This window comes from Saccopteryx leptura, chromosome 1 (assembly GCF_036850995.1).
Source record: "Saccopteryx leptura isolate mSacLep1 chromosome 1, mSacLep1_pri_phased_curated, whole genome shotgun sequence".
NCBI classification, from domain to species: Eukaryota; Metazoa; Chordata; class Mammalia; order Chiroptera; family Emballonuridae; genus Saccopteryx; species Saccopteryx leptura.
This window is the reverse complement of record NC_089503.1, coordinates 152132524-152146979: the sequence shown is the minus strand read 5'-3', so window position 1 is coordinate 152146979 and position 14456 is coordinate 152132524. Positions and strand designations below refer to the sequence as shown.

Sequence of the window (14456 nt, the reverse complement as noted above, 5' to 3'; positions counted from 1 at the left end):
ATATATTCCTTAAAAGTCCTCCATCTGGCCTGACCAGGCGGTGGCGCAGTGGGTAGAGCATCGGACTGGGATGTGGAGGACCCAGGTTCAATACCCCGAGGTCACCAGCTTGAGCACAGGCTCATCTGGTTTGAGCAAGGCTCACCAGCTTGAGCCCAAGGCCGCTGGCTTGAGCAAAGGGTCACTCGGTCTGCTAAAGGCCCGCGGTCAAGGCATATATGAGAAAGCAATCAATGAACAACTAAGGTGCCACAACGAAGAATTGATGTTTCTCATCCCTCTCCCTTCTTGTCTGTCTGTTCCTATCTGTCCCTCTCTCTGACTCCCTCTGTCTCTGCCACAAAAAAAAAAAAAAAAAAAAAGTCCTCTATCTGTTGTTAGCAAAAGCTTGGGTTAATGCTTGCTTAAAGCAGACAAGAGAATTCACAACTTACAGCTATCTCGGCAAGCAAGAAACAACTGGGAGCACCCTCCTCCCTGACCCGAGTATTTGTATGATTTGACTCCTCTCAGCATGAAACGGAAGTCTAGGGGGATTTTGTCCGCCATGTACTCTAAGATGACATTTTTTTCTGTTTCAGAAATCCTTTCGTTAGCTTGATCACGGGTTCGCACACAGACAGGTTGCCAACATAATGTTTAATGTATGTCATATTTCTTTCCAAACAGAAAAGCACTCTGAAGGGGGGAAAAGGGAGAGAAATAGCTTTCTTTATGCCAAATAGTATTCTATATCTGAAATGAGGCTTTCGAAATGTTTCCTTGTGTGGGTTACACGTTAGGAAGTGGTTGAACATATGGCCGAATCCACCTGCATTGCAAGCTGTTAGACAATGGCAGATCTGATGGGAGAAGCCAGGGGGGAAATAGCATATACAGAATCCCATACTGAGCACTAATGATCAGAAAGAAGCAGGGACCGGAGCTGACCTATGTTGCTCAGGGTGCAGCCAGGGCCCACCTTACTACCCCAGTAACTAACTGCCTACCCGGTATGAGCTTACACGGGGTTTTAACGGTGAGAATAACGTCAAGAACTTGTTCCGAGCCTCCTCACCCACACTCTGCTGATGTCTTATCAGGCCAGGCACAGTCAGAGGAGAAGGAAGGATGGGAGGCGATCACACCCGTGAGCCATCCCCTCCCAGGGTCTGGGCGTGTTTCCCGGGAGGTGGACTGTGAGACCAGACAGGAGTTATTCTTTATAAATCCGCGCACAGGGCTAGGCTATCAGTGTTCCTTCCTTTTCAACCCTGTGCTTTTCTCTGTCCAAAAGCAATATTAAGTGTCAATGTTCCTACTAACTTTCCTTTCGTTAACACTGAGCTTTGCTTGGCCCCCCTTCTCCCTCCCTCTGCGATGTCACCAGGTGCCCCAGCTCCATCCAGGGACTGCCTACCTGCCGGGCACTGTCCCTGCCAGGGTGCCCGCTAATCGTTTGGTTTGTCAAAGGCGAATCATCCAAGATGATGAACTGAATAATCACATGACTCCAAGCCTCAAATGTAGTTTCCAACTTTTTTTTTTAAGGTTCTTTTTATGAGTTTGCGCTTCTGGTCTGAAAATGAGACACAGAGACCAGTGTGGACCTCCCCCCACCCCCACCCGGGCACCATTCCTGGCCCGGCCACATGGCACACAGCAGCCCGGGTCCCACTGCCTCCTCTCTTGCCGTGTGTGTGTGTGTGTGTGTGTGTGTGTGTGTGTGTGTGTGTGTGTGTGTACTGACCCTGAGCTTGTATTTGGAAGTAATGCTCTAGTTAGTAACATAAAAATGTGTCACACTGCATGTTTGAAAGAGTCTAGTGTGTGTAATAATTTCTAAAAGCTCAAAGGAAGAGAAAGAAACAAGAATGTGAGAAAAATAGGCCCAAGGAAAGTAGGCCTCAGGAACTATGTCGTTAGCATGTGTAATAAAAGATGTTTCAGTACAGAAATCTGTTTCTTTATCAGAATTTTGGGGGGAAACAAGTGGGACCTATTACCTTATATAAAATCCTTGGTAAGTAAAATCATCAGTATGATCTTTTTCTCAGTAAGAAATGCTCTTCTTGGCCTTTTCAAAAGCATCTGCTTCCTTCCCCAGTGAGGGACAGCTCTGTTCTCTAGAAACACAAAGAACAAATCTAATTCTTCATTCAGAAATTAGTATTAATGTCCCTTCAGTCTTCCGTTTATAGTTCTCAAAGGCATGCGAGCCCACTTAGAAAGGGAAAAGATTAAATCTACGAAACTATTCAGGCTTATTTTTAATCAAACAAATGCAAAGTAAAGTCACAGCAAGTTTCTGTGATTAGATGGTGCTCTGCTTCTGTTGGAACGCCCACAATTTAAACAATAACCATGATACACAATGTTTGGAAGAGGATGATGAAATTATTCTCTTGTTTTGGTTGTTCATGGAATTCATTAGTACCAATGCCCTGGAACCATTAAAAAATTGATCTAGTAATCTATTCCTTAAAATGTATTATTAAGAAAAATCCAAAAGAAGGGGAAAAACATGAAATAGTGATAGGCGTCTTTCCAGGCGTAAGTGTCATACCAAAATTTCATTCCACAATTTCATTAGGTACTAATCTCGTGGTACAAATGCAAGCTTTATGCTTTAATTCAGAGAAGTCAGCTTCAAGCAGCACCTGAAACCTGCATAATATTGTTAACCAGTGTCACCCCAATACATTTAATTAAAATTTTTTCTAAAAAGTAAAAAATAAATAAAATAAAACTATAATTTAAAACCTAGGCCACAACTCAGAAGTCTTACATTTGCTATGATTGCCACTATATAAACTAATGAATGTCTGTAACAGAGACACGTGTGTGTCCAGAGGAGCTAAGATTGATTTACTACAAAGTGGTTAATTGCCATTGTGAGACTTTTTGTGAGTTTTATTTTCTTTTCCTGTCATCACAGTTAGGTTATTTGTGCCTTTAAACAATGAGAAATTGCCTGACCAGCCGGTGGCTCTGTGGGTGGAGCTTTGCACTGGGACCTGGACGACCCAGGTTCGAAACCCTGAGGTAGGCGCCTTGAGCGCAGGCTCATCCAGCTTGAGTGTAGGGTCACTAGCTTGTGGTCACTGGCTTGAGCCCAAAGGTTGCTGGCTTGAAGCCCAAAGGTTGCTGGCTTGAAGCCCAAGGTTGCTGGCTTGAGCAAGGGGTCACTCGGTCTGCTGCAGCCCACCAGTCAAGGCACACATGAGAAAGGAATCAATGAACAACTAAAGAGCTGCAACCAAGAATTGATGCTTCTCATCTCTCTCCCTTCCTGTCTGTCTGTCCCTAGCTGTCCCTCTCTCTGACTCTCTCTTTCTGTCTCTGCCAAAAAAAAATAAAAATGAAAACAATGGGAAACTGAGGTTGCGGGGAAAATGAATTTTCAGGGCAAAGTACTTGGAGTAGGTAATCAGAAAGCATGCTGACAGCTTCCACCCAAACAATTTACCTGTCTTTACGTGCATATGTTTATTTTCATAGAAAAAGGAGTGCATGTCAAAACATAAGCACAACTCTCCCAACCATCTGAAATGGATCTTAATTTATCCGATGCCACCTGTTATACGTGGTATCTCTCCTTTGTCAGGGTACACAGTCAACTCCGCCACCATCCCTGGGGACGTGCTGTATGTGGCGGGCCAACCCCGCTACAATCACACTGGCCAGGTCATCATCTACAGGATGGAGGACGGAGACATCAAGATTCTCCAGACGCTCCGTGGAGAACAGGTAAGCTTGCAAGTTATTGTTGGAGATGAATCCACTGAGACTGTCTGTGTAAATTTCACTTAACTCCCCACCCCCCATAGTCAACCTCGGCTGAGAGCCGGGCCCTATGTTAGGTCCCCTAGAGGCGTGAACGTATCCATGTCCTCGGATGAGGGTGGAGTTCAGATCTGTAAGCAATGGATGCAGATGCAGCTGTACAAATATACACACAGGAGATGAGATGGAAAGCATTCGGAAGCCTAAGGTTGGTTGACGGGGGGGTGGGGGGTGGGGGGCACAGACAGTACCTTCGGAGGGTGTGAAGATTGTTTTTAGCGCAGAGTGATGCAGAAAGTCCTGTTCAGAGACAAAATTTGGGTGAGTGTAGAAGGAAAGCCAGAATGCAGACGGGCACAAAGAGAGGAGAAGAAGGCAGTTAAGACGAACGTGGACCCCAATGGTGTGACATTTTGAATGACAGACTAGAGAATTGGAATTCCCTCTTGAAGGTAACTGGAAATTATTTGTAATGTGTAAACTTGGAAACTTCTCATTAGTTGATATTGAATATTAAAAGTAGTTTAAGAAATTATACATACAATATGCAAATAAAGTATCTATCTTTAAAACTGGAAAAACACATATGTTATTGCTGATTATTACTGAATGATAATATTTCGTGTAATTTTTATTCCTTTTCTACAACATTTTGTATTCTAAGAGTTCCATAATGAGAATTGATGATCTTTACTCAGCAATCCTCATGGTCCAGGAAGGTTCCTCGGGCTTCCTACATATTCCAACTCCCTAGACTACTCCTTACTCCCCTCCCCCCCCCCCACACACAAAATACTGATCAGGGCAGGGCAGCATCAGCCTCCTACCCCCACACCCCTGCCCCTCAAGAGACCAGCCCAGCACATAGTACAGCTTAGGTGCAGAAGTCAGTATCTGTTATAGCACCATGGACATAGCTCCCAGGGTTCCTGCTAATGGCATGCAGCTACGAGAGGTACTGCACCCTGGGAAGCCCAAAATATGTCATCCATATTGGAGATTTATAGTTCCACACAGCCTCAAGGCAATGTCTCAATCAGAGGATAATTTTACCACAGTTAAAATCCCACTCTCATCAGATTTATAGGGCGACGAAGTTACAATAAACCAAAGGTCTGAGTGTCATATACAACACCAGGTAGAAAGAAGTTTTTAGCCCTTTGTCACATTTGTAACCAGAAAACACATCATCAATAAAAGGGGGGATATTGCTGTAGCTTGAGGATGAGGCAAGGAGAACCATACACAATGTAACAACAATGAAATAAAAAAGGAAGGAGTATGGTAGACATGAATTAGGAAGAACTACAAGATTGTCAAGTGAGGCATTTTGGATGACATCTTAGGTTTGTGATCACTCTATTGACTGCATACAAGACAGGAAATGTAAAATTTTATGGGGGAAAAAAATGCTCATGGGAGTTTGAAGACAGTATCACAAATGATCTAAATAATGAATCATTTGTGTTTCCAGCCTGAAATCTGGGGGAAATATGGCACTAGGATCAGAAAGTCAGCAACTCAAGCAGTTTATATATTTTCCCAGTTGGTATTTGGTTCAGGGCACATTTATTCTAACAGCACCAACTCAAATGGTCACAGGTGCCAGACAGATAAAGGACATGAATACAGTGTCAGATAGAGGGCAATGGGAAGGGGTGGGGGCCATGGGCCAGCGGCCCGAATGCCCGCTAAAAAAGCCTAGCTGCCGGCCAGCACCAGAAGGTTGCAGCCGTGGGGGAACCGAGACCTAAAGTCACCCGATCTTACAACGTTTTAGTCATGCTTTTCGATTCACACAACCTCAAACTCTTCATACTCCTGTGTGAAAAGGATATTCAAAGTCATTGTCTAGCCATTATCAAGCCTGGTCTAGAAATGTAAAATTGGGGCTTTGAGAAGGAGGAGAGGCAGTTTTCAGTGTGTGGTAATGGAAGTGTTTGGGAGGATTGGTCACGCCAGGTAAGAGGATGGGAAAAGGAACCCAGGTCTGCCACTGTGATTCAGTGGCAGAGAGAGTCCAAAGGGCAGAAATAAAGTCACGGAAGCCCAGCCAGCAAGTGTCAATGAAGAATTACCCAGAGCATCAAATTCTGGGGAAGGTTATCACATTTAAATAATGAAGTCCCCACATTCCCTTAAAATACATTCCCATCTTTTAAAATGGTAATGTATCGCAGGGAGAGGACGGTGATGGTCCCCTGCAGTCCTCTCATAGTCTTCCATCTCCCTTGGCAGCTGGGGCGGAACCCAGCCATTTGGTTGAGAGACAACCTTCTGAGACGGTAAGGAAGGAGACAGACGCAGCCCCAGAGTTCCTATACAAATTCAGTGGTAATAGTGAACTTGAGCGCACAGGTTTACATCGCTGCGTCTAAAACCCCTTTCCAAGTGCCTTGTATTGTTTATCTCATTTCATTTCCTTTCTTAAAAAACAAAATCATTGCAGTATTACTGATCTTTTCTGATTTGCGGAGGGTTGGGGTGAAATCTAAAGGAAACAATTTCTCTTTATCGGCGTGTGCATAACAGCCACTTCCTTCTCCAGGAGTGTCCCAAGTAGTCTCTGGCCTCGTGAAGAGCCGATAAAGAGCCCCCAGGTAGCTTCTGTGTCGATGGTCCCATTTCCTTCGCCATCGGAATCTCACAGACTCTTCTAGATGGGTGCAAGTGAAAGGGTTGCAGATTCCTTGAGCATTTCTCCGTTCATCAGACTGCTCTGGGCGGCTGTGTTTGTGTCCTAGATCGGCTCCTACTTTGGCAGTGTTTTAACCACCGTCGACATTGACAGAGACTCCAATACCGACCTCCTCCTCGTCGGGGCCCCCATGTTCATGGGAGCAGAGAAGGAGGAACAAGGGAAAGTGTACGTGTACTCACTGAACCAGGTAAGGGGGCAGCGAAAGCGGGGCAACCCGGGAACATCTCTTCCTTTCTTTTTTAATTTCAAGTAAATAATATCATTCTAATTTTTCACTCCCTTGGGAAAAGGAGCAGAGAAGATTCCAGGGGCCCACCATCATCACCTCAGTCTCTCAAGGAACATTAGCATTCTCATAAAGTAGTTCAAACCCTTGGATATTTTTCTGCTTTGGAAATGTGAAGTATTCCTTTTTAGACAGGACAGGGTAAAAATAAATGTAAATCTCACTCAACTGCTAAATATATCACAGGCAGCCATTCATGAGCGCAGGTCTGGAGGTGTGAGTAACCTTGGCAGCGAGCACCCACGGAGGGGGGGGGGGGCATGCGGAGGGGCCAGACTGAGGAAGCCACAGCAGACATCTTCAGCAAACTACTGTGGTCTTGGGCTTTCACTGGGCTGGGGTGAGACTTTGTTCTTCACTCCTGACTTTAGACATCATTTGTTAGGTGAAATAATTCTTAATTTCTTCATTAGAAGGTTTTTCGTTGTTTTCTTGTTTTGTTTTTTGGGGTTTTTTTGTTTGTTTTTGCTTTGTTTTTGCTGCTTACAGCAAAGTATGCTTAGTTTTCTAAATTCTAAGAGTCTCTCCATGTCGATTATTTAATTCGCAAATGCTGTATTTTTCTATCATTGTTTTGGCTTCGTCCCGTCAGTTTTTTGTGCTCTGCCTGGCTTTTCCCCTTCTCCCAAGAAAGTGTGTTTCTGTCCATTGCTAGTACTTCTGAGCTGTAATGAGTTGTTGCTTTTTTATTTTTTTGTAACTCTAGATGGGTTTGGGAAAAGTTTGCTTTTGAACAGAGTAAGTTTCTCTGAAAGGGAGAATCTATAGAGACTTTTCAAAGATGCACTACTCTGGTTAAGTGATGTGAATTGAGAACTTCAGGATTCAGCTCCTTTGCTTTGAAAAGATGCTGCGAGGGACACACTATCTCGATTGCATGAAACAGAGGACCCAGCCCTGGCCGGTTGGCTCAGTGGTAGAGCATCGGCCTGGCGTGCAAGGGGTCCCGGGTTCAATTCCCGGCCAGGGCACACAGGAGAAGCGCCCATCTGCTTCTCCACCTCTCCCCCTCTCCTTCCTCTCTGTCTCTCTCTTCCCCTCCGCAGCGAGGCTCCATTGGAGCAAAGATGGCCCGGGCGCTGGGGATGGCTCCTCGGCCTCTGCCCCAGGCCCTGGAGTGGCTCTGGTCGCAACAGAGCGACGCCCCGGAGGGGCAGAGCATCGCCCCCTGGTGGGCAGAGTGTCGCCCCCTGGTGGGCTTGCCTGGTGGATCCCGGTGGGGCGCATGCAGGAGTCTGTCTGACTGTCTCTCCTCGTTTCCAGCTTCGGAAAAATACAAAAAACTAAAAATTAAAAAATTTAAAAATAATAATAAAAAAATAAAAAAGAAAGAAAGAAACAGAAGACCCATTAAAATCCTCAGTCTGTCTTCCTGCCCACACATCTATGCTTTAAAATCTCCCAATTCAGATAAACCCAGGTTTTAAGGAATTGTACAAAGGTGACCCTGGATGTATAGAGGGTATTCACGGGCGCCAGTTTAGGATGCACTGAAAAAGGCCACACTGTGCCACAGTCACGGTAGAAACCCGTCCGTGTCCCGTTTGCTCCTCCTGCCAGACAAGGTTTGAGTACCAGATGAGCCTGCAGCCCCTGAAGCAGACGTGCTGCTCGACGCTCAAGCACAACTCCTGCACCAAGAAGAACAAGAACGAGCCATGCGGGGCTCGCTTCGGAACCGCCATCGCCGCTGTCAAAGACCTCAACCTGGACGGGTTTAATGACGTGGTGATAGGGGCCCCCCTGGAGGACGACCACGGGGGCGCCGTGTACATTTACCACGGCAGCAGTGGCCGCACGCTCCGGAAACAGTATGCGCAGGTGAGCCAAACCCACCTTCCGCGTAGGTGAGCACACCTGCGGGCCCGCAGCCCGCCCCTCACGTGACAAGCGGCCGGGCGGGCCTCACCTGCCTTGCCTCAAGACTCATTTAATTTCATTCTTCTGTATCTATTGAGCGACTCGATTTTTCATTCTCTTCCAAATTGCCTTTATAGAAGAATTGCTTGGTATTTCATCCTTTTATCTAGTGTTTCTGTTGTTAGCTATGCCTCCATAACCCAACTTTTTGAAATGCTAAAACAAATTTTTTTAAAGCACACACATAAAAGAGCATTTTTAATACTGCCACTGAACACCTGCAATGCACCTGATCCAAACCAGAGGGGCCCACTTTCAGAATGAGGAACCCTGGTGACGTGATTTTGCTGTTAAAGGAGATGAAGTTATTGGTTTTATAGTCAGTATCCGTGTTGTTATAATAAAACTGCATTACAGTTATACTTATGAATTAAATTGGTGTACTTTCATCAAATGAATTTGGGTTTCCAAGGCTTTATCATTTTCTCACAAGGAACCCCTCTTGGAACAAAAGTCTGAATAATTAAACTGTCAGGGTTTTCTGTTGTTCCTGTTTTAAGTTTATCATTAGTGAATGGTTCTAATCCACAAATATAATTATTTTTCTATGTGAGAAAAATATAAATTTTCAGAAGTGTGTAATGCACTCTAAAAAATGGAGAATTCAAAGAAATTCTTCTAACATAATTTTCTGTTTTTAAGTAGCCATCTTTAAATTAGGCATTGGACAACTACTTGTCCATAAAATGGAATTTACTATTTTCTAGCTGATATAACAAGAAAAGAAAATCAGAACATTGATTATTCCTTTGGATATTTGATTCTTCTCTTTGGCTCTGTAATCAAGAGAATTCTCAAAATGTACGAATAAATAAATTTGATAAGTCTATAGATAAATTGGGAAGTCATGCTTAACTTTTCATGATGTCACAATGACAGCGGTGGAGCCAAAGAAAGGGTGGATGCCAGTGACGACATTCCTGTCCCTTTAACAAATGGCTTGTTTCTGTTAAACATCATAATGATACTGATTGTACTGGAAATGAACACCATTGGCCACAGGGACATGAGGGGTCAGGGTCTGCAGGAAGAGTTCTTTCTACCACTCTGTTCCTTCAGGATCAACCCTGCAAATTTAATGGAGCAAGTGGCATTTGCAGTTAAAAAAAAAAAAAAAAGTAAAAAATTTAACATCAGTAATAAAAGGAATGGAGTTGTCATAAGCAATTTATTTTGTAAAATGACAGAAAATCAAGATGCAGCATTAAAAGAGAATATTAGAGTTGAGCTTCTTTAAATGCTCTCCCCCAGATCGGTGGGGATGCGTTCCCTTGCTTCCATAGTAACCAGAGGTGCTGGGGGGGGGGGGGGCTCAGCATCACACTGAACCAGCTCCTCCGGGACCAAGGAGGCAGATCTCTCCCCCAATTTGTGGAAAAATATAAGACAGCACTTCCCAATGAGCCACAAACATTAAAGCATGGAAAATGTTCCCATTGGTTTTGCCTTCTTTGGCTTCTTATTTTATGATTTTTAAGTGGAAAATAGGACGATGAGACAACCCCAAGTTTAGGGAGGGGTCTGTCTGTCCTGCCTCCTTACCATTGGGTTCTAATAAAACACTATCAGCTTGAACCAACGCTAAATGAGGAAGTACGTGACGCGCGGGGAGGCGCACGGTTCAGCCTTCCAGAACCCTGTCTGCATCCGTGCCCTCCCAGACTGTGGACACGTGTGGGTGGAATGGGTCTATTGTGCACATGACAGAGGCACCATTTTCGATAGACAGTGAAGATCACATATGGTCAGATATTTGGGTGGAATGTATTACTGATACCCAGCTCCAAGTTCTGTGAACACACCGACCGGGGACAGTGTCCTACTTCCCCACTGCTTGTGTGGTGTGTGTTCAAGGTCACTTGATGCTTCTCTGTGTCCTGGGAGTGGATCGGAACTCAGAAACAGAGCCCATTAAAATGTTTTCCCTGAGGATCAGACAAGATGATGTTATATAATTTCCACATACCCCCCCCCCCCGGTGTCAGGAACCCTGAAATAATTTGTCTGTGCTATAAAAAGAATATCCTTCGGGGAAAAAAATTTGGGTAATTTCTCTTGTCTCCCTCCACATGAGGGGTCTCTTGGGCACTTTTCCCAAAAGTTCTTTGAAGTTTCTGTTAACCAATCCCAAGGTCTCAGATTTATTTGATATGGTTTTTGAAGAGACTCTTCTGATATAAGAACTCTCGATTTGCACAGCGTATTCCATCAGGTGGAGATGGAGAGACGCTGAAATTTTTCGGCCAGTCCATTCACGGAGAGATGGATTTAAATGGTGACGGTCTGACTGATGTGACAATTGGGGGCCTTGGTGGTGCTGCCCTCTTCTGGTATGTATTTTAATAACACCCAATGAATCTCAAATATTTTAGTTCTAGAGGTCATAGAATGATGAAAGCTTACATTACACCAAATTATGTATTGCATTTTGTGCTTCATTATTCAGATAAAAATGATGCAGCTTGGTAAGCTGGAAGGCCATGTCAAAGGAACAAGTAAAATCAACACGTAATTTGGCTCAGCCTTTCAAATTGCCCGCATCCCAAAATTAATTTCAATTAATTTTAAAATCCTAGTCGATGGTCGAATACATATAATAATGTAATTGTATTCAATTACTTATTTATAAAATGATTTATTAATTGATAGCATTAATAACTCTAGCTTTAAATAGTTAGAGAAACAACTTCAGGCAGAGCTTTATTTGAAAAAAGTGGCTAACCATATATGAAGAACAGCACGATGGAGAATTTTGTATGATAATTTTTTAAAATGTTACAGACTTCATTAAGACCTATACAGGAAAAATTTAATAAATAAAAGTTATATTTATGATACGGACCTTGATGGAAAGTGTACATGTTGATTCTTCCAAATTGACCATGGGCTTAATGTAATTCAGGTGAAAATAAACCTCAGTGGTTATGTTCCCAAAAATTTACCTATAAGAGTAGTAAAGAAAATTGTGGGAGACCAAGGTGAAGATAGAGACCTGGAAATTGACGACTGTCATAATTTAAGATAAAACTAACAGTCAAATAAAAATTGTACACTAAATCGTACACAGATAATAACCATTCTGTTAAAAAAAAAACATGTTTTAGCTTCACATATAACTATATATACAGCTGCTATACATATAACAATATGGACAGCTGCCACACATATGACGGTATTACAGTTGCTATTCACATAACGATGTCTACAGTTGCTGTACATATAACTATGTATGAAGTTGCTATAGTTATAACTAGAGAGAAAAGTAAACTGAAAGGCTGTGCTCAGAAAAGGAGAAGGCTGTCAGCAAGAGGCTGGGACCGTGGGACTCCCTGAAATCAGAAGTCACCAGTGTCAGGGACAAAGAGTACATGCATTTTGTTTTTGTTTGAATTCTTCCAAATTTAAAAAATTAACATGTATACCTCACAGACACACGGGGTATCTCCGGGGAAAATGAGGAACTCCTCGGGGCACCCTGGACTTCAGGCAAGCACCACTTTAACAGGAAAGTGTAGGTCTCTTAGGGGCAGTACATGATCTCTAGGAAAGATGGCCCTCAGAGGCAGCGATGGAGGTGCGCAAGTTTGTGTTGCGCCTTGTCTGGGGGTTGCGTGCACCCCTTGTCCCCTCTCCTGTGAGGAGTCGGTATGCTCTGCTAACGAAACCCCCGGGGAGGGGATTTGTCCCTTTTGGAAGCTCTGTCTCGGGCAGGTGGGGGAGCCCAGGCAAGGCCTGCCTCTGCATTTGCTGTTTTTCCAGGGTCTGCAGCAGGAAACAATGTATCAGTGCAGACTGTTGGGGGTGGGGGCATGTCCTGAACTTTGATGATCCTATTTTGGAGTGGCATATTCTTCCACCTTCTAGAAACAAAAGCCCAATGTGATTCCAGAACAACCCGAGTGTCCTCAGAACATCAGACACACTTGTCTGTGTTAAATCCAGCCGAGACATGGCATCGCGTGGGCCCTGCTTTCCGCAAAGACTCACCCCTCGCTGCGCTCACTGCCCACTCGCCGGCTGGTGGCCTTCATGACCGTGGTTCCTGTGTCCCTAGGTCCCGAGATGTGGCTGTGGTGAAAGTGACCATGACTTTTGAACCGAACAAAGTGAACATCGAGAAGAAGAACTGCCGCATGGAGGGCAAGGAGACGGTGTGCATCAACGCCACGCTGTGCTTCGACGTGAGGCTGAAGTCCAAAGAGGACACGGTGTATGAAGCCGGTGAGTGGTGGCCGGCGCTGTGCGTGGTGCGGGGCAGCAGGGCAGTGCCGTTGTCCCGCGCGATGAGATCCGTCAGACGCGGTGGTCCCCTACGCCAGGGACCCGCGAGTCCCCTCTGCCCTGGCGAACACTAGGAACCCTGAAAAAGCTCTGTTGCAGAAGGAATGGGTTGCGGAACCCAGTAGGTCTGGAGCAGACCCTGTACATGATGACCGCAACATTCCAGAGCCCCCGTAGCTCTGCGCTTACTGTAAACAATCAGGTGCCTAAAAGAGTCAACAGGAGAGAGAGAGAGAGAGAGAGAGAGAGAGAGAGAGAGAGAGAAAGCGTAGGAACTGGGCTTCACAGGAGCCCCGGGGCATTCCTCTGCGTCTTCACCACCAAGCATGCCCTCTTCCCGGCCCCTCCCTGGCAGGACTGGGATTGCGGACTATGTGAGGGCTGTGCCACCCCCCTTCCCAGCGGCCCTTTGCTGCACTCAGGTGACTCTCATTTTTGAGTCCGGCATTCAGGCATGTCGCAGCAGCCTGGTGTCCCCCGCCTCCCCACACACGGCTCTTTCTAAGGCTTTTTATTGAAATTGAAATATGTTGGAGTCAGAACTGTGAAGGCTGCTGGCTACAGAAGAGCCATTCCCTCTGCAGACCAAGCATCACCGGGGCGAGAAGAAATATTCACCTTCACAATCCATTGCCCTTAGCTCGCTCCACCTATGGGCACAGTGATGCTCTGCCGTGGCCCCTGACTAGGCGATAAAGGAGGTGCGGGAATGGAAAAGGGTGACTTACGTTTTCATACCCAACATTCTTTCAGTCTTTGTGAATGTTTATATAGTAACTAAGCAATCAGATGAGAAGGCTTATCACCCTCCTAGAAATGATAAGGTTTAACTTGTTTTTCTTATTGTGGTATGTTTATTTTATTTAACTTACTTAGTAAGCTCATTTTATTATATGCTTTGGACATCGTCTAAAATGACATTTTTTTATAAATGTCATTGTATGTATGTTTGTCTCTGTTGAAATATAACATGATCAATATTCTAAGCAAGTAAATCCAGTAGACACAGGCATGACCAGAAAATTAGGTGAGACATAGGGGGTGTATGTGTGCGCATATATATTACAAAAGAAGTGTAATTAAATGTCAAAGGCATATGAATGCACAAAGCAATTCTATGGAATTCCTCGAGGTTATCTTCATGACTATGAATACCATCATTCTATGGTAGTGTAGATATACTGAGGAATAGAAGCTTTTTGTTGACTGCCAAAGAAATTATTTTTTAGCATGCTAATTTAATAAGTTGGGTCCTAAAAAAATCACCCTGAAAACATTTCTGTCCATTCTTTTCTTCCAATTTTTATAGATATGCAGTACCGTGTCACCCTAGATTCACTAAGACAAATATCACGAAGTTTCTTCTCCGGAACTCAAGAGAGAAAGATTCAAAGAGACATCACAGTTCGAGAATCAAAATGCACTAAGCACTTCTTCTACATGTTGGCAAGTAAATCATTTATTATCGCTGCCTTATTCCAAATCAAGAACACAGCATACACA

General features: G+C 44.3%; 1 protein-coding gene across 1 annotated transcript in view; it reads left to right on the top strand.

Moving 5' to 3' along the window:
* Positions 1–14456, top strand: part of ITGA1 (integrin subunit alpha 1) — a 169495-nt gene that overhangs the window by 115566 nt on the left and 39473 nt on the right. The window contains exons 12-17 of the mRNA XM_066377869.1: positions 3587–3729; positions 6510–6653; positions 8313–8573; positions 10872–11002; positions 12727–12893; positions 14263–14399. Coding sequence (XP_066233966.1) covers positions 3587–3729; positions 6510–6653; positions 8313–8573; positions 10872–11002; positions 12727–12893; positions 14263–14399 — 983 coding nt within the window. The remainder of the gene's footprint in view (positions 1–3586; positions 3730–6509; positions 6654–8312; positions 8574–10871; positions 11003–12726; positions 12894–14262; positions 14400–14456) is intronic.